A 20,058-nucleotide genomic window follows, 5' to 3' on the forward strand; every position below is an offset into this window, starting at 1 on the left:
TTAAACTGGTTATTTTCTTAACATGAATAATCTGTACCTTATAAAAGTACAGTGGAAATAACGGATGTTAACTCGAGCTAGGAATCATTGACGTTACTATCATCCATCAATGATGATCCACCAACCAACACCTCTCACTCAATGCAGACTCTCAGCTGTGAACTTTGCTTTTTTACTTCGTTTATATTGACATGCACCTTAACTGCCTCTGCTTTATCTGGTCTCATGCACTACATCACTTTATTCTATCCATTTTATATCAGTATTCATACAGTTCTGGTTAATTTATTCCTGTTGTTTCTTATCCATCATTGCACTACAGTCACTTTATTTATCTCATTTTTACCTTACAGTTATATTGTATATATTAGTTCTGTTGTTCCATTATTCACCATGCACCTTATAACTTATCATTTAGTATTTGCCTACTTGCACATAGCTCTGTATATATATATATATATATATATATATATATATATATATTTATTTCTCGTTTACTGCACATAGTTCTGTTTACATCTGGTCACTACTACACATAGTTATGGTTACATCTGTTTACATCTGTTCACTCATATCTACTCCTTTATATTTTATATTTTGTATTTTTAAGTTAAGTTTAAGCTTTAAGTTGTATTTAAATTGACACTTTATATTTAGGTTAAAATGTTTTGTCTACTTGCACTGTTGTTAATTTACTGCTCTGTGTCCCCCCGGGGACAAATAAAGTTTTTTGAATTGAATTGAATTGAATTGAAATAACGAGCTATCTTAACTACAACAGATAAATAATTGATCCGTGCAGCACGTTACCTCTGTGTCTTTTTCACATTTTTTCTCCTCTTCTTCTTTTTCGTCCCTGGGCTCCGAAGCCTTTGTTGTTGTTGTTTTTTACATTATGGATGTTTATAGACTTCATGTTAACCAGTATGGTCAGTGTCACTTACTTCTAATAAATCACCTGCCCTCCTCCCCCACAACGAGCAGGTAACGAACAGGTAACGAGCAGGTAACAAACAGGTAACGAGCAGGTAACGAGCAGGTAATGAGCAGGTAACGAGCAGGTAACGAGCAGCTGTGTTGTGATGTGCCGGGCCAAGCAGAAGGCAAGAAAATAGAGCCTTTTTAAATGTGTGATAGTTGTGTTTTCATTACTAAATAATAGCATGAAAATGATATTAGATAAATAATATTTAGTGATATTTAAACTAATTTTTCCTTCTATTTCTTCTTCTTATCTTCAACTTTTCTGCAGCTCTCATTTGGGTCGCCAGCGGCGCCCCCTATGGAGGCTGGCGCCTCTAGCATTTGCCTATACTGCCGATGCCACTGGCCGGCCCTGGCCAGCATTACAGACTGACTGAAATGCGGGAGTGATGGGATGTGATATTTAGTCTAAAGTGTGTTGACCAAAAGTCATCATTCTCAACTACGGAATCTTTTGCCATGAAAACACCAATGCACCTCGTAATCTCTCTTGCTCTTGCAATCGTTTGGGCAAGAGGGGCTGCAAACCGGCTTGTCAGTGTGGGTTTGCCTGTTAATGTGTTTTTAACAAGGGGAGGTGATTGGAGCTTCTCATTGTGGAGTGGATTAAATGCTGCATCATGTTTGTTGGGCTATTTGTGTAGTTCCCTGTCTTCTTGTAATATTTGCACACAGTTTTTGTCTTTTCTCTTATCTTCTCAGCTCTTTCATTTTGTCTCTGATTTATAAGACGGTTGTGTGGTCGGAATTTCAACATCTTGCACTGCAGCTGCCATGATAAAGACTGCTTGTTACAACCAGGTTACAACCAACCGCCTCTGCTCTTCAGGTGCTGAGGCTCACGAGAGTGATGTAGGAAGTCAAACAAGAGAAGCATGAATAGATGGCGCCCTCTGCTGTTTAAAAAAAAGTACTGCGATTCAGTTTTTCAGAGTATCAAAGTGAACGTTGACACCTTTGAATCAATTTTTAACTGCCTCAGGATTAATCTTTACATCCCTAGTATGCAGGTGTTGGAAACAGGAAGTTAGTTATTGTAGTTTGTCAGCAGGGGGAGCTTCAGCAGTGGCACACAGGTACTGTACATCACCTGTAGTAGTCCCTTTTTTAGTGCAGTCATACCTGCGTCAGGTGTGAACACGAACAGATTTCGATTGGCTGTGACTGACCCTTAAAATCTGCTTTGATAGTTACTCTGTAGATTCAGATGAACCAGGTCCATTTAGATTTTCATTCATTTCAAAGAGCGTCCCATTGATTGACTAACGATGTAAATGATCATTCACTGTGAAACTGTCGACAGTTTTTAGACAATTAAATAAAACATGTTAAACACAGAAGTTTAGAAGAATAGAACTTTATTTGTCCACAAAGTGGAAAATTGTCTTTGGCTTCACAAGAATAAGACAGATGACAAACAACACAACATTCAAGCACAGCAGGAAACCAGGAGAGCGCCTGTAGTCCTCGACAACATCACAGTCAGCATGGTTCGTGAATTTAAAATAATAATTTAGTATAATAATAAGCTAGAGTTTTAAGACATTTCATAAAGATATAGATTTAAAAACAGTAATTTCATAAAACAATGTGCAGTTAGAGTTGGGGGGGGTCGTTTTCTCCTTTATGAATTTAATAATTTTATTGCATTTGGTACAAATGATTTTTTATAAACATTTTTTGTGGCTCTTGGCAGTCTGAATCGCCGACCTGATGGAAGCACTTTGAACTGGGAGTGCAGTGGATGAGAAGGGTCACTTGTTATGTCTTGGGCTTTCTTTTTAGTGTTCAGTACATGCCTGTCACAAAGAGGCATCTGTGGTTTCCCTATGATTTTACTAGCGGTATTGACCACTCTTGTCAGTTTGTTTTTACATTTAACATCTAAATGCCCGTACCATGAGACCATGTTAAAAGACAAAATACTTTCTACCATTTCAAGAATCTTTTTACTCACCCCAAACTCATTCAGCTTCCTAAGTAGGTGTAGCCTCTGCAGAGCTGTTTTAAAGACATAGTCTGTGTTATCTATGAATTTGAGGTGACTATCGATGTAAGTTCCTAAATATTTAAAGCAGTTTACATTTTCAACCATTTATCGATCACTGAAGATCATTTCAAAAGGACGATGGTCAATAATAACTCAAGTTTTTGTCTTTTTTTAATGACAGTCTGAAAGTTCTTCTCTTGATTGACAGCTGAGGTTTCAACATGAAGACAATCTCTGCTGCTTCTGATCACACACACTTTAATTTCTTCTCATGAATCTTAAAATAATGAACTCAAACTTCCTTCAGGGAGAAATGAAGGGTGTGTCTTTTGATTACCTGCCAGATGCGGTATTTCCTGGTCTCAGTAGGACTCTGACTCTGTCTCGTTCTGACGCAGATCTGTTCTCTGTGTTGAAGGTAAGAGACACTTTTCACTGTTTTTTAAGACTCTCTGTTTGATTTAAGTGTCAAAAGAGCTGTAAGCTAACAGTTAGCCACCAGGTTCATTAGCTGCTCTGACTATAGTAGAAGTGCAGGCAACACAATGACTCTCAGTTAGCATGCAGGCTATGCTAACATGCTAACATGCTAACAGTACAGTTTTACACAACAGAGGGAGGGCATGGAGCTGTCCTCATCAGTTAGGACTAAAAATAATCACTCCATCAGCTCAACTGATTCCACAACTGAAACTGGACGGTTGCCAAGCAACACAAACACTCCTCTGCAAGTCAAGTCAAGTCAAGTCAAGTCATATTTATTATAGAGCACATTTAAAAACAGCTACAGCTGACCAAAGTGCTGTACAATACATTAAAAAAGAAAAAACAACTTGAGATCACAATGTCCACAAGAGAGAAATATATATATATGTATATATATATATATATATGTATATATGTACATATATAAAGAAAGAATATTTAAAGAAAGCAACAAAGGAACCTGAAAGAAACGGTCTATTCAGGACCAGAGGACTCAAATGCTAAAATATAAAAGTATGTCTTGAGACAGGACTTAAAAGAGTCAACAGAGGGTGCAGACCTGATGGAATGAAGGAGGCTGTTGCACAGCTTAGAGGCTTTTACTGAAAAGGCCCGATCTCCCTTTAGTTTGAGCCGTGAGCGGGGAACAGCCAGGAGGCCCATGTCTGATGATCTCAGGCGCCTAGATGAGGTGTACGGCCTGAGGAGGTTGGTAATATATGGGGGGGCCAGGCCATTCAGGGCTTTAAAAACAAACAACACAATCTTATAATCGATTCTGAATCGTATTGGGAGCCAATGAAGGAACGCTAGGACAGGACTGATATGCTCCCTCTTCTTGGTTCCAGTCAGCAGCCTTGCTGCAGCATTTTGGACCAGCAATTGCAGTAGTCAAGCCGGGATGAAATGAGCGCATGGGTTACTGTCTGTAAGTCACTGAATGAGAGGATAGGTTTTAGCTTGGAAAATGTACGGCGCTGAAAGAAACTGGATTTGACAACTGGATTTACCTGCCGATCAAATGTAAAACCTGAGTCGAAGATAAAGCCAAGGTTCCTGTCGTGGGGCCTAATGTGGCTGTATAACTGACCTAAGCTGTTGGCGACCTGTTTGATGATGTCGGGGGGGGCAAAAAGAACAGCTTCGGTTTTTGACTCATTTAATTGTAGGAAGTTATGGGCCATCCAGTGTTTTATGCCTTCAAGGCATTGTATAAGAGAGGTGAGTTCTGCGAGATTGTTTGGTTTGACCGGTAGATAAAGCTGAGTGTCATCTGCGTAGAAGTGGTATGAGAGGTTGTGCTTCTGGATAATTTGACCCAATGGGAGCATGTATAGTGGAAATAGTAGAGGGCCTAGGATGGATCCCTGTGGTATCCCACAGCTCAGACCAGATTGGGAGGATGTGGCGTTAGTTAAGTTTACAGAGAAGGTTCTGTTGTTCAGGTATGATGTAAACCAAGTCAGGGCTGTGCCCCCAACACCAACCCAATGCTACAGGCGATTCATTAAAATTGTGTGGTCGACAGTGTCAAATGCTGCAGTAAGGTCCAGTGAGATCAGGAAAGCACAGTTTCCAGAGTCCATTGTAAGCAGAAGGTCATTGTAGATTTTGAGAAGTGCAGATTCTGTGCTATGCTGCTCTGAAACCTGATTGAAATTTGTCTAAAATACTATTATGATGAAGGTAGGGTAGCAATTTCTCCAGAATAACCTTTTCTAGCACCTTAGAAAGGAAGGGTAGTTTTGAGATGGGTCTGTAGTTGGAAAGTAGTATGGGGTCCAGGTTGGGTTTTTTTTAACAAGGGCTGCACTATAACATGTTTAAATGAGGGAGGAACAGCACCAGTTGACATAGAGCTGTTTATAATGGAGAGGATAAAAGGGCCGGTAATATCAAAGGAATCTTTGAGGAGCTTGGTACGTACTATGTCACTGGGGCAGGTGGCAGATTTCATTTTAAAAACCGTCTCTTTGAGTGAGGTGAAGGTGATAGGCTCAAAACAGTTTAACTGGGCAGAGCAGTTGAAGGGCGGGGAGGCTGAGATGTGCCTGGTAGGGGCTGAGATATTTTTTCTAATGCCAGCAACTTTTTCAGTGAAGAACTTTAGGAAGTCTTCAGCTCTACTAAGGGGAGTGTCTAGAGAGGATCCAGGAGGGGGGCAGGTGAGAGAGTTTATAATATTGAATAGGACTTTAGGATTATGGTGATCTTTTGAGATGATATCTGAGAAATGTTTTGCTCTCGCTGCCTTGACTGCAATTTGGTAGCTGATCAGCCGCTCTTTAAGGATGTCATGTGAAATTTGGAGCTTATCCTGCTTCCACTTGCGTTCAGCTTGTCTGCAGCTCCTCCTTAGGGCTCTAGTGGATTCAATAATCCAAGGCTGTGATTTAGGCTTTGGTTTTTTTATCTTGAGAGGAGCAATATGGTTGAGAATTGAGGAGCAGGTAGCATTAAATAACTTAATGTGATCCTCAGTGCAGAGTTCAGTAGGAATATTTTCAACGGACAGAGTATCTTGAGCAGCTAAGAAAGCAGCTGAGAATAAACTGGCAGTGGAAGAGTTAATGTAATGAGAGTAAAGCATGGGGAGGAGACCATTTGATGACAGGTCAGAGAGAGACACATTAAAAATAATGGCACTGTGATCTGAAAGACAAGGGTCCATTATTTCCAAATTGTTATTAGGAATACCAGACAAGACCAAGTCCAAAGTGTGGCCATGTTTATGAGTGGGACCTGAGACATGCTGTGCAAAATTAAATGATTCAATCAGGTTTAAAAATTCACCGACAAGTGGTTTTGATGGACAACATACATGGATATTAAAATCACCCAGTATTAAAATTCTTTCAAATGATGGCACAGTTTGCGATAAGAGGTCTGCAAACTCAGTGATAAAATGTTTATCTGATTTTGGAGGACGATATAATATGATGATAAGAAGAGGGTTTGCTGTACCCACTTTGTTTTTAAAAACTGCTGCCAGGCCCCGCCCCGTCCGGAGGGTCGTGGCGTGTTAAAGAAGGAACAGTCATTTGGAGAAAGCTCAATAAGTGGACTTACATCATTGGAGTTCGGTCAAGTTTCAGTCACCAGAAGGAAATCTAGGCCCTGGGATGTGAAAAAGTCGTGAAGAATAAAAGTCTTATTTAGCGCTGATATGGCATTTATCAGAGCCAGTTTAATCGGGGCCGCATTACTAACGTGCGCTAGTGGCGTCCATGGCAGAGAGCGGGGGGCGCTCTGCTATGGATCAGTGTGAGGACACAGAGGAGGGAGTCCCTCCCTCTAAAACCTCTCTGTGTGAGGAACATGAAGCTCTGAGGTGAGGATCTCTAACTGTCCATGACTCTTCTCCATGTCACAGCTCAACACTCACATCACTCCACCTTCATCATCATCATCATCATCACCATCATCATCATCATCATCATCATCATCATCTAAATCATCATCATCACCACATCATCATCATCATCATCACCACCACATCATCATCATCATCATCATCATCATCATCTGCTGCTCACAGTAACTGATAATGTTTGTTTTTTTGTATCAGGATGCAGGAACAGAGACCAGACTCTCCTGGACCCAGCTGTGTGTCCATGAAGAGTGACCGGTCTATGAGTCGCCCTGTGAACTTTAAAGATGGACGTCCTGCTGATGGAAGGTGAGATCTGACATTGACAAAAAGCTCTGTTCTGCTTTTCTGTAGGCTCACTCTTTCATCCTCAGCCATTTACATCACTCTCAGTCTTCAGTCCATGTTCACCTCTCCCAAGACTCGTACTTTTCTCCTGTTTCTCCTACTTCTCCACCAGAGGTCCTCAGAATTCACCTCCTTCTCTTCTAGGTTTCAATAGCCCAGACTTTCCCCTCTACTCTACTCACCTGTCTTCATTTTCCTCATCAGCTTCATGTAGTTTTCTTACCACTTCATGATCATTGTGTGCTTTGGTTCCATCTTGTGTTTTTTAATTTGAAGTTTTTGTTCTTGAACCCTGACCTGCCTGAAGGCTGTAAAATGTGGAAAAGAATCATTTTATTGCAGCTGTGAGTCCATTTTTTTCTGCATTTGGGTCTTTCCCTGCGCCCTATTTCCCTGACCCTGTCAGAACTTAACCTGCCTGACACAGAACCAGCCGACAGTGTGATGGACTTCATGACTTTAATGCAAAAACAGCCCTACTAGAAAGAAGCTAAATATTCTTAGACAAAGTCAAAATAATAGGCCAAACCTTAAAAAGAGACAAATCTGAGGAAAGATTTATTTTTGGGCTTCTTCCGTTATTTAGAGACGGGACAGTAGATAGAGTCGGAAATCAAGGAGAGAGAGAATGGGGAATGAGATGCAGGAAAGGAGCCACAGGTTGGATTTGAACCCGAACCACCAGCTTTGAGGGTTACAGTCTCCCTGCATGGGACACGCACACTCACCACTAGGCCACCAGCACCCCAATTAAAGCATTTTTAATGAATGAACATTTTTGTTTTTCCCTCAGGTAGAATGAATGTCCTCTCCTTCCTCACTCCCAATGATGACCAAAACAAACAGACATACTGTCCACAATATCAGATTTCATTCACTGAGAGTCTGCTTCTGCACGTCCATTTTAAAGCATGCACCATCAAGGATGGGAGCCACGGTTTAAAAACTGTGATTAGAGGATTATGGTCCACGTGGTGGATGTTGGATGTCCTGACTTTGTCCACAGCCCAGATCCTGAACCTGATGAGGTTCTGCTGGTGAGATGTTGGGCATTGAAAGCTGCAGGTCAAGTTCACTAACCTACCTGGTCCATACATCCTGCTGATCCAGCTGACCATTGTACTGATATCTGACTACACTTTCTCCTGGACTACATAGTTTAACACTTGATCCTTGTTTTAGTGAATGGTGTCTGAGTCCAGCTGAGGCACGTTTAGTACATCAGGGATGATGTCATGGTGGTATACTGAACATTTGGTCTAGTGATCTTGGCAGGACACTGGTGAGCAGATGTATCATGAAGACTGCAGACAAAGATCTTCAAAGCTCTTGAGTGTTTTTACAAACCTTGTAGGATCCATATTCTGGACTTACTCACAATATAAAAACTACTGTGATGGTGCAAGCAGCACTTATTTCCATCTGAAGTGATGTCAGTCTGAAGACTTTGTCCCAGAAGTGAGTTCTAGGTTGAGGTTCCTGAAGTTGTTCTGGACAAGTTCTTGATCTTGATCTGTTCTGTATCCTAATAGTAATTGCTGCTCGTTGTAAATGCTGCTCGGTCTCTAAATGTACTATGGGAGGTAGAGCCTTCAGTTATCAGGCCTGCCTGTGATACCTACGGTCTCTAAATGTACTATGGGAGGTAGAGCCTTCAGTTACCAGGCCTGCCTGTGGTACCTACAGTCTCTAAATGTACTATGGGAGGTAGAGCCTTCAGTTACCAGGCTCATCTCCTCTGGAATCATCTTCCAGATGGGGTATGGGAGGAGACACACTCTGTGTTTTTAAGAATACAATTAAAAGTAACTATACATTTTATAGTTAGGGCTGGCGCTGGTGTAGACCAGCTCTTAGTTATGCTGCTATAGGCTTAGACTACTGGGGGAGCTGGCACCTTGAGCTCCTATATCTCCATCCCTCTCTCTCTCGCTCTCCTTCTCTCTCTCTCTCTGTGAGATCATATTACTGCATGTTGCTATCTGTAAATCTCAGTTACTAACCACAGAATCTTTCTGAGCTGTGTTTATCTTTAAGTCGTCTTCTGTTAACTTTAGTTTCATCAGTCTGAAGAATTTGAGGACAGACACAGTGTTGGCTGTATTCTGAGTGAGATACTGTTCTAATAGAAACAGAGAGAACTGTGGAGAACTTCACCTCTGCCTCCTGATTACTGATTATCCATCTGCCAGTTTAAACTGGAACAATCTGATTAAAAATTATCTTTCTTTGTTTATTTGTTTGTATCAGGATGCAGGAACAGAGACCAGACTCTCCTGGACCCAGCTGTGTTCAACAGGAGAGCTCCAATGTTCACAGAGATCAACCAGACCAGCAGAATCCAACAGACCTGGACTCCATCTTTATGGTGTGTTCAACACACTGTTAATTAATATTGTAGTGGCAATTTCTTCTTGTGTGTCATATAAAAATTGTCACTTGTGTCATATGAGCCAACCTGTTCGTTCCTGATGCGTGTCCACTTTAATATACTCACAGATCCCTTGTTTCACTTGATTTTTTGTTTTATTCGTAATTCCACTTGTATCCAGAACAGATCCAAAATGAATATATCAAAACTCAAAACAAAAGGTCACGATCAAAAAACATTTGCTGCTTGGCTCCTAAACCTCCACCACAGTCCACAAACAAAACGATCTACCTTTTTTTCTCTCCACCTGTGCATCGCACCCAAATTAATCAACTCGGCTCCACCTTAACTCGGCTCCACCCATAACACAAAATACCTGCCAAAATATGCCCAAATAAATCCATTATTCACCATAAAGGTTTCCATGTCAAATCAGGTACTCATAAATTAATACTTATTTCTTACAACACAAAAAATATACTCTATTAACACAAACTTAAACCATACTTCTGAAACTAAAGTTATCATGATTAAAATGGCCTCCACAAATCCGGCCCCTAATTATAAGGCAGGAGGAATTATAATTACCTTTCTTCAATAGTGTATATCACACTGCTTACATTAACAAAGGAATTCTCCAAAACTATAACGATCCTACTATTTCATCAATTTCATACATATTACATTTCATATACAACAGATTTTTTTTTTTTTTTTTTTTTCTTGATTCTTCCTGGAAAGAGAGTTACTGATAGTCATTTGCGGGGCAGCGATCCGCCTACACCCCTTAGTCAGCGTCAGTCATTAGTTGTTATGTCATTAGTCATCAGTCTCACAGATGAGACAAAGTTTGGCAACAGGTCGTTCCAAAGTGCTTGATCTGGTCTTGACCAGCACACGCCGAACAAGACCTTTTGAATCCATTTTTGTCTGCACTACTCTCCCGAGCAGCCAAGAATTTCTTGGTGCATTTTCATCCAAGATCATGACGATGTCTCCTAGCTGAAGATTTTGTTTAATTTTGTTCCACTTCTGGCGCTCCTGAAGATTTGGTAGATACTCCTTCACCCACCTTTTCCAAAATAAATCTGCCAGATATTGAGTTTGCTTCCACCTTCGACGTGAGTAGCAATCATCCTTACCGAAAAGACCAGGTGGCAGCAATGGTTTCTTCTTGAGCAACAATAAATGATTTGGTGTTAGAGCTTCGAGGTCGTTTGGGTCATCGGATGATGCAGTTATTGGTCGGTCATTGATTATAGCTTCCACTTCACAGAGAAGAGTTTGTAGGCACTCATCATCTATTGTTTGTTCACGAAGCATTGACTTTAAGATCCTCTTCACCAACTTTACTTGTCTCTCCCATATACCACCAAAGTGCGGGCCAGTGGGTGGATTAAAAATCCATTGTATCCCTCTTTCTGTAAGAGGATTTTGTATCTTGGTTTGATTCATTTCTTGTAAAGAAGCTCTTAGCTCTCTATCAGCTCCTACTAAGTTGGTACCATTATCGGATCTGATGAGAGCTACCTGTCCTCTTCTACACATGAAGCGTCGAATTGCATTTATGCATGAATCTGTGTCCATCGTGTGGGAGACTTCAATGTGCAGAGCACATGTTGTTAAACATGTAAACAACACTCCATATCTTTTGATGATGCTGCGACCTTTCTTGACCTCTATGGGACCAAAATAGTCTATCCCTACGTTTGTAAAAGGGGGTTTGTCAGGTAGCAGCCGATCCACTGGCAAGTCTGCCATTTTCTGTTCTTGAGCTTTAGCATTATTTTTTCTGCAAATGACACAACGGAACAAAAGCTTTCTCACTGCAGCATTAGCTGAGGGTATCCAATACCGCTGGCGCAGACGAGAGAGCATGATGTTTCTGCCAGAGTGTCCAGTTTTCTCATGTATGTCCTGCAGCAACAAGTTTGTGGCATGAAGACCCTTTGGCATTATTATAGGGTGTTTTGAACTTTCTGGCATTGCAGATCTATTCAATCGTCCTCCAACTCTGAGCATGCCATCTTTAAGGTGTGGATCCAGTCTGTAGATAGGACCTTTTCTTTTCAGCACCTGTTTTCCTCTTTCCAAAGCTGAAATCTCTTCTTGGAAGCTGCAACTCTGACAAAACTTAACAATCTGCATTTCTGCTCTGTTCAACTCTTCCACAGTAAGACGCCCTTGGTTTGGTGAAGCTTTAGCGCCAACAACTGTTTCTCTTATTTTCTTGTTTTTCGAAATCAAATGGTCTTTCGCTCTGAGTATCCAGGCTATGGCTCGTTTTAGACGCCACCAGCTTGAATAGTGATTTATTAATTTTCCAACTGCACACGAGCTCTCTGTGATTGTTGAAAGCACCACTATTGCGTTTCTCACCTCTTTGTCATCTTCAGAGAGCCTCAGACTTTCATGTTTGTCAGTTTCTGTTTTTCTTGCATCCTTTAAGAAGGATGGCCCCTTTGTCCAGATCTGATTGGTCAAAAACTGTTCCACTGCCAGTCCACGTGAGGCATGATCCGCTGGATTTTTAGAAGTTTCTACATGACTCCACTGTTCCACATTTGTAGCCTCCTTGATCACTGCAATTCTGTTAGCAACAAAAGTCTTCAACCGCAGTGCTTCATTTGCAATGTATTTTAGCACAGCTGTGCTATTCGTCCAAAAAGCTGAGGCCTGAAGATCAATCTGTAGCTCTCTTTTTATCACCTTGTCAATGTTTACAGCCATTACTGCTGCAGTAAGCTCCATTCGAGGAATGGTTGTTTGTTTCAGTGGGGCTACTCTTGCTTTTCCCATCATAAAGGCACAGTGAACATGACCTTTATCATTTGTCAACTTAAGATATGATACTGTTCCATAACCGGTTTCGCTGGCATCTGAGAAGTGATTGAGCTGGGCTGCAACAATCGGACCGAACTCATTTGGTTTGATGCACCTAGTTATCTGGAAGCTGGCTACTTGAGGCAGTTGGTTCACCCAGACAGACCATTCATGCAAAAGATGTTGAGGAATTTCCTCATCCCAGGAAATCTTTTCCTTGCACAGTCTTTGGAGGATCATATTTGCAGGGAGTACAACTGGAGCAATAAAACCAAGCGGGTCATATATTGAACTCACAATAGAAAGAACTCCTCTTCTTGTCATTGGTTTTTCCTTCATGGCAACTTTGAACTTGAATGAGTCAAGAGTTTTCACACCACGGCACACCTAGTGCTCTTTCTATAGGAAGAGCATCTTTTGAAAGATCCAGACCTTTCACTTCTTTAGCCCTTTCATTCTCAGGCACCGACCGCAAGAGTGTGTGGCTGTTGCTAGTCAAATTGGAGAGTTTGAAACCGCCTGCAGCACACAAAGTTGTGAGGTTTTTCCTTAGAGCTACAGCGTCCTCCTCATTGCTGACCGCCTTTAAGCAATCATCCACATAAAAGTTTTTCAACACGGTTTCAACAACATCAGGCAATGCTTTAGCTTTATTATCTTCTGCGGTTTTGCGCAAAGCATAATTTGCACAGCTGGCGGATGAAGTTGCCCCAAACAGATGGACAACCATTTTATATTCAGCCATTTCTTGAGTGAGATCCCCTTCTGGCCACCAAAGAAAACGTAGAAGGTCTGTGTCCTCTTCTGGAACTCTCACTTGATGGTACATGGCTTCAATGTCAGCCATCATTGCTATTTTTTCCTGCCTGAAGCGAGTCAGCACTCCTATAAGTGTGTTAGTTAGATCTGGGCCCTGAAGCCGCTTTTGGTTGAGAGACACTCCCTGATAACTGGCGACACAGTCAAATACCACCCGCAGTTTTTTCTTTTGCGGATGGTAAACTCCATGATGTGGAATATGCCACACTTTGCCATCCTGCCGACTCAGTTGTGTTTCTGGAACTTTGACAGCATATCCATTTTTTAACATGTCTGTGATACAGTCAGAATATTCCTTATGAAAATCAGGATTCCTGTTGAGTCTTTTCTTCAGTGTGAGTGCACGCTGCACTGCTGCAACTTGATTGTTTGGCATCTTGATCTCCGACTCCTTTGTTGGCAACTTAATATAGTAGTGTCCTTCCTTATGTTCCACAGAATTTGACACAGCATACGTAAACCTTTTGTCCTCAATTGACATTTCCACTTTTTCATCACAGGCACGTTCTGGAAAATCCACATTGTACTGCTGCATGAGCATCCTTTCTATAGTATCGACTGATATCTGATTCACACTAATAGCTTGATGCTCTCCATCCTCTTGTCCTCTGATTGGTCCATTGACAGTCCATCCAAGAATTGTTTTGACAGCATGTGGGCCATTGTTTTTACTGTTAATCACTCTCCAAAACTTCAGGAACATCATAACCAATTAGCAGCCCAACATCAGCATCAATGTGTGGCAGCTTCACTTCTTTAAGATATGTCCATTTATCAATATCCTTCTGGAGGGGGATATTTTTCTTTCCAACTGGAATGTTGTTTTGAGTAAAAACCTTTGAAAGGGTGACAAATTTATTCTCAATGATTCCACTGATTTCCAAGTTTCTTACAAGACGGCCCTTTACTTGTTTGGTTGAGTTCATAGTGCTTAAGACAATCTCTGTTCCTTTACCATTTAGGTTAAGTTGCTTTGCCAATGCATCAGTACAAAATGTTCCTGAGCTCCCAGGATCCATAAACGCATACGTTTCCACAATTTTTGTCCCTTTTTTTGACTTGACATACACCGGCAGAATAGACAGAATGCAGTTGTCTCCGGCCCCAGTAGACAGAGTTGCTACATGATTTAGACTCACAAGTGTACTTGAAATCCAGTCACATCCAGTGTTTTCTGTATGACAACTTGTGTTTGTTTGCTTTGAAACATTCTCATTTTTATAAATGTGCAACAAGCTTGGGTGTTTCAGCGAGCACACTTGACATGTTAATCTCTTTTTGCAGTCTTTGCTGAGGTGTCCTTTTAATAAACAAGCAAAACATATGCCATTCTTCCGCAAAATGTCCAATTTTTCTTTGTGTAGTCTCTCTGTGATTTGGTAACACTCGGCCATAGTGTGGTTCTTTCTGCAAAACAGACATGGCCTGGTGAGGGCACTGTTGCTACACAAGTTGGGGGCTTTACCTTTAACATTTTCAATTTCTTCACATAAAGATACATTAGTAGCAAAGCTACTTCCTCTTGGTTTATCTTTCTTTGTAATTTTTACCGTAACAGGCATTTTTCTGTCTTTCCATTCACCTGCAACTCCCTGCAGGTCTCCAAAGAGGGGTCATTCACCATTTTTGCCTCTTTGTCAACAAAGTTTACAAGATCCACAAATCTTATTCGAGTTTGTTTTCTTTCTTCGATGTCAAAGGCCAAAGCTCGCCATTTTTCTCTCATTTTATATGGCAGTTTTGAGATCACAACCCTCATGTTGGTTGGATTGTCCAACTCATCCATATAATCCACATCCTCCAAAGCATTGCAACAGTTTAAAAGAAAAAGTGAAAAACCATGAAGGGTTTTAGCATCCTCTGATTTTATTTGTGGCCATCTAAATATCTTATCCATTAAAGCTGTCACAATTTTAAGAGGGTTTCCATAGTGGTCTTCCAGCAGGCGAACTGCTTCTCTATAGCCACGGCCAGTAGGCATATGTTGGCAACTTTTTACCACATCATGAGGCTCACCTCTTGTGAATTGCTCCAAAAAGAACAGTTTGTCTACATTGTTGTCAGTTTTCTAGTCCACAACATGTTCAAAGGCCTTCATAAAGGATCTAAAATCAAATGAGTCACCACAAAACACAGGAATATCACGTTGTGGCAAGCAAGCTGATCGTTGATGATTGACAAGCGTTTCTGTGGTGTCTGTTTGTCGTTTCATGACATCATAGAGTTCATAATTATGATCTGTAGGTTGTTTGGGAACAGTATTCTGCGTTGTGATGGACTCATGTGGCCTTTGTAACTTGGGTCTCGCTCCTAATGATGGGACTGACCGCTGACTGTGGTCCATATTAACAGGAATTGACATTTTCTGCTCATTAGCACCCCTTTGATTGTGTGTCATGGCTTCTACAGCATAATATTCATTCATTCCATCACCAATTTCAGGAATGTCATGTCCTTCATATACTTTAATTTTTGCATTTGACACTGCTAATGCTGTTTGAATTTCTAGCTCCTCCTTCTCAGCCACGAGATGTGCCTCCTTTAATGCCAAAGCCTGTTTTTGTTTCAGGGCAGCTGCTTTTGCTTCCAAGGCTGCTCTCCTTGTTTCCTCTTTGAGGCGAGCGGACGAGGCCGATGACACGTAAGAGCGCACACTGTAAGAAGTTGATACACTTGATTTTGACACGTGACGCACTGTCCAGATGAGATAACTCATCTTCCGCTGTTGTAGCCGTTTCCATGCGTCTCTTGACATCTTTACACCACAAATGAACCCTTTGGATGAATTCTTCAAACTTCTTCAACCTTGGTTCAAACCAGTCTTTCTGATCAGCACTTTGCTCCTCCTTTTTCAAATGCTGTTGAACAGAATTGTTTATCTCCTTGAACGTCTCCAAAACTGCATTGAAGTCCTTTAATTTTAATTTGACCTCCTGGTGGCTTGAATGCTTTCCCAGCAGATCCTCAATTTGATTTGATTTCAATGTGAGCTGCCTTAGTTTCACTCTCCTTGCGCTGACATCGCGCTGCAGCTTTTCCTCTTCGCTTTTGTCCACGGGCGCAACATAGCCAGCACTATCCTCAGTCATGCTTGGATACGCTTCAGAGAGTCGGACATTGAATCCGCAGATTCATAGAAAAGAATCACAATGTGCTCTCGTTGACCAGGCATGAAACATGTTCCTTTTTAAACTTTTTAAAAACCCGAGTCATTTATTCATTCATTGTAATACAATCAGCTGTTGCGGAAGCCGCAATCACAGGCTGTCATTCATGTGGCAAGATTCCAGGACAAACAGCTGAACTGCTCACGCCTGGTTTTTGATTTTATGTAGTGGCAATTTCTTCTTGTGTGTCATATAAAAATTGTCACTTGTGTCATAGGAACCAACCTGTTCGTTCCTGATGCGTGTCCACTTTAATATACTCACAGATCCGTTGTTTCACTTGATTTCTTATTTTATTCGTAATTCCACTTGTATCCAGAACAGATCCAAAATGAATATATCAAAACTCAAAACAAAAGGTCACGATCAAAAAACATTTGCTGCTTGGCTCCTAAACCTCCACCACAGTCCACAAACAAAACAATCTACCTTTTTTTCTCTCCACCTGTGCATCGCACCCAAATTAATCAACTCGGCTCCACCTTAACTCGGCTCCACCCATAACACAAAATACCTGCCAAAATATGCCCAAATAAATCCATTATTCACCATAAAGGTTTCCATGTCAAATCAGGTACTCATAAATTAATACTTATTTCTTACAACACAAAAAATATACTCTATTAACACAAACTTAAACCATACTTCTGAAACTAAAGTTATCATGATTAAAATGGCCTCCACAAATATACTACCATTACAATGATTTAATTCTAAGTTATTGTTCTGTTTAGACCAGCTGACCTTCAGACTGACAGATGAATCACATGTTGAGTTCTACCAGTTTATATTAAATATCCAGTGTCTCCTTCTGTTCCAGCTGCTGGAGGAGAACATCATCACCTTTGTGAAGAACGAGCTGAAGAGAGTCCAGAGGGTTCTGAGTCCAGATTACCCAGAATGCTTAGAGAGTCAGAGTGAGGATGAAGAGCAGGGGAGAAGCTGTAAAGAGGCATTTTTGAAGATCACTCTGCACTTCCTGAGGAGAATGAAGCAGGAGGAGCTGGCTGACTGTCTGCAGAGCAGTAAGAACATTTGAACAGATTTAATATTTTAGAAAAAGGACAAAGAGGTTTAAAGTTCCAAACTCAGATAGTCATGTCATCTATATCAGGATCTGTTCATTGATTTCAGTTCTTTCTTTTTTCAGGAACAGTCGCTGCAGACTGCCGGCGTAAACTCAAATCTAACCTGAAGGAGAAGTTCCAGTGTGTGTTTGAGGGGATTGCTAAAGCAGGAAACCCAACCCTTCTGAACCAGATCTACACAGAGCTCTACATCACAGAGGGAGGGACTGGAGAGGTCAATGATGAACACGAGGTCAGACAGATTGAAACAGCATCCAGGAAACCACACAGACCAGAAACAACCATCAGACAAGAAGACATCTTTAAAGCCTCACCTGGAAGAGATGAACCAATCAGAACAGTGATGACAAAGGGAGTGGCTGGCATTGGGAAAACAGTCTTAACACAGAAGTTCACTCTGGACTGGGCTGAAGACAAAACCAACCAGAACATACACTTCACATTTCCATTCACTTTCAGAGAGCTGAATGTGCTGAAAGAGAAAAAGCTCAGCTTGGTGGAACTTGTTCATCACTTCTTTCCTGAAACCAAAGAAGCAGGAATCTGCAGGTTTGAAGAGTTCCAGGTTGTGTTCATCTTTGACGGTCTGGATGAGTGTCGACTTCCTCTGGACTTTAAAAACAACGAGACCCTGACTGATGTCACAGAGTCCACCTCAGTGGATGTGCTGCTGACTAACCTCATCAGGGGGAAACTGCTTCCCTCTGCTCACCTCTGGATAATGACACGACCTGCAGCAGCCAATCAGATCCCTCCTGAGTGTGTTGACATGGTGACAGAGGTCAGAGGATTCACTGACCCACAGAAGGAGGAGTACTTCAGGAAAAGGTTCAGAGATAAGGATCAAGCCAGCAGAATCATCTCCCACATCAAGACATCCAGAAGCCTCCACATCATGTGCCACATCCCAGTCTTCTGCTGGATCACTGCTACAGTTCTGGAGGATGTGCTGAAGACCAGAGAGGGAGGAGAGCTGCCCAAGACCCTGACTGAGATGTACATCCACTTCCTGGTGGTTCAGTCCAAAATAAAGAACATCAAGTATGATGGAGGAGCTGAGACAGATTCACACTGGAGTCCAGAGAGCAGGAAGATGATTGAGTCTCTGGGAAAACTGGCTTTTGAGCAGCTGCAGAAAGGAAACCTGATCTTCTATGACTCAGACCTGACAGAGTGTGACATCGATATCAGAGCAGCCTCAGTGTACTCAGGAGTGTTCACACAGATCTTTAAAGAGGAGAGAGGACTGTACCAGGACAAGGTGTTCTGCTTCATCCATCTGAGTGTTCAGGAGTTTCTGGCTGCTCTTCATGTCCATCTGACCTTCATCAACTCTGGAGTCAATCTGATGCCAGAAGATCAAACAACATTAAGGATGTCTAAAGTATTCAGAGAAAAACCTGACCCAACACATTTATATCAGAGTGCTGTGGACCAGGCCTTACAGAGTCCTAATGGACACCTGGACTTGTTCCTCCGCTTCCTCCTCGGTCTTTCTCCAGAGACCAATCAGAATCTCATACGAGGTCTGCTGACACACACAGGAAGTGGCTCACAGACCAATCAGAAAACAGTCAAGTACATCAAGGAGAAGATCAGTGAGGATCTGTCTGCAGAGAAAAGCATCAATCTGTTCCACTGTCTGAATGAACTGAATGATCGTTCTCTAGTGGAGGAGATCCAACAGTCCCTGAGATCAGGACGTCTCTCCACAGATAAACTGTCTCCTGCTCAGTGGTCAGCTCTGGTCTTCATCTTACTGTCATCAGAAAAAGATCTGGACGTGTTTGACCTGAAGAAATACTCTGCTTCAGAGGAGGCTCTTCTGAGGCTGCTGCCTGTGATCAAAGCTTCAAACAAAGCTCTGTACGTGCTCACATAACTATCCAGTTCAAATGTAGTTCTCTTTATTCAGAAATAACAACTATAGTTTGTAATTGCTTTCATTTGTGTTCTTCTGAATCATCTTCAGGCTGAGTGGCTGTAACCTCTCAGAGAGAAGCTGTGAAGCTCTGTCCTCAGTCCTCAGCTCCCAGTCCTCTAGTCTGAGAGAGCTGGACCTGAGCAACAACAACCTGCATGATTCAGGAGTGAAGCTGCTGTCTACTGGATTAAAGAGTCCACTCTGTAGACTGGACACTCTCAGGTTAGTGTGGAGGTTTTTCAAAAATAATGACATTCTAAGAACATAATAATTTCATGTGTTAATAAGTTTTTTGACTGGTTGAAAATTCTCTTCAGGCTGAGTGGCTGTAACCTCTCAGAGAGAAGCTGTGAAGCTCTGTCCTCAGTCCTCAGCTCCCAGTCCTCTAGTCTGAGAGAGCTGGACCTGAGCAACAACAACCTGCAGGATTCAGAAGTGAAGCTGCTGTCTACTGGATTAAAGAGTCCACTCTGTAGACTGGACACTCTCAGGTTAGTGTGCTGCTGATCCACATTATTCATCTAAGATCACGTTTTCTTGATGAATCATTTATTAAATGGGCCTTGGTGGTGGTTTAAAGTTTTCCTGTATGTTACCACATTAAATCTGTAAAGCTCTGAGCTCGTTCTATAGCTCTCAGTCTTTTAGTCTGAGGAAGCTGGACTGGAATAAAGAAAGTTAAATATGA

General features: G+C 41.6%; 1 protein-coding gene across 1 annotated transcript; it reads left to right on the forward strand.

Annotated features, from left to right (window-relative positions):
* The first annotated feature begins 3,312 nt into the window (after positions 1 to 3,312).
* On the forward strand, positions 3,313 to 19,981 carry LOC114922057 (NLR family CARD domain-containing protein 3-like). Its single transcript, XM_065962159.1, has 7 exons — positions 3,313 to 3,392; positions 7,029 to 7,139; positions 9,429 to 9,546; positions 17,179 to 17,382; positions 17,493 to 19,312; positions 19,419 to 19,592; positions 19,862 to 19,981. Exons 2-7 carry the CDS (start codon positions 7,030 to 7,032, stop codon positions 19,875 to 19,877), a joined length of 2,442 nt encoding a protein of 813 aa, XP_065818231.1. The 5' UTR covers positions 3,313 to 3,392; position 7,029; the 3' UTR covers positions 19,878 to 19,981.
* The last annotated feature ends 77 nt before the right edge of the window (positions 19,982 to 20,058 follow it).

This window comes from Labrus bergylta, chromosome 2, assembly GCF_963930695.1.
Source record: "Labrus bergylta chromosome 2, fLabBer1.1, whole genome shotgun sequence".
In the NCBI taxonomy this organism is placed as follows: Eukaryota; Metazoa; Chordata; class Actinopteri; order Labriformes; family Labridae; genus Labrus; species Labrus bergylta.

Bases quoted from the DNA above. Each gene is read 5' to 3' on its own strand.
- LOC114922057 (XM_065962159.1), top strand. From the start codon at position 7,030: ATGCAGGAACAGAGACCAGACTCTCCTGGACCCAGCTGTGTGTCCATG. The intron at 7,140-9,428 runs GTGAGATCTGAC...TGTTTGTATCAG, and splicing joins GGACGTCCTGCTGATGGAAG to GATGCAGGAACAGAGACCAG. The intron at 19,313-19,418 runs GTACGTGCTCAC...AATCATCTTCAG, and splicing joins AAAGCTTCAAACAAAGCTCT to GCTGAGTGGCTGTAACCTCT.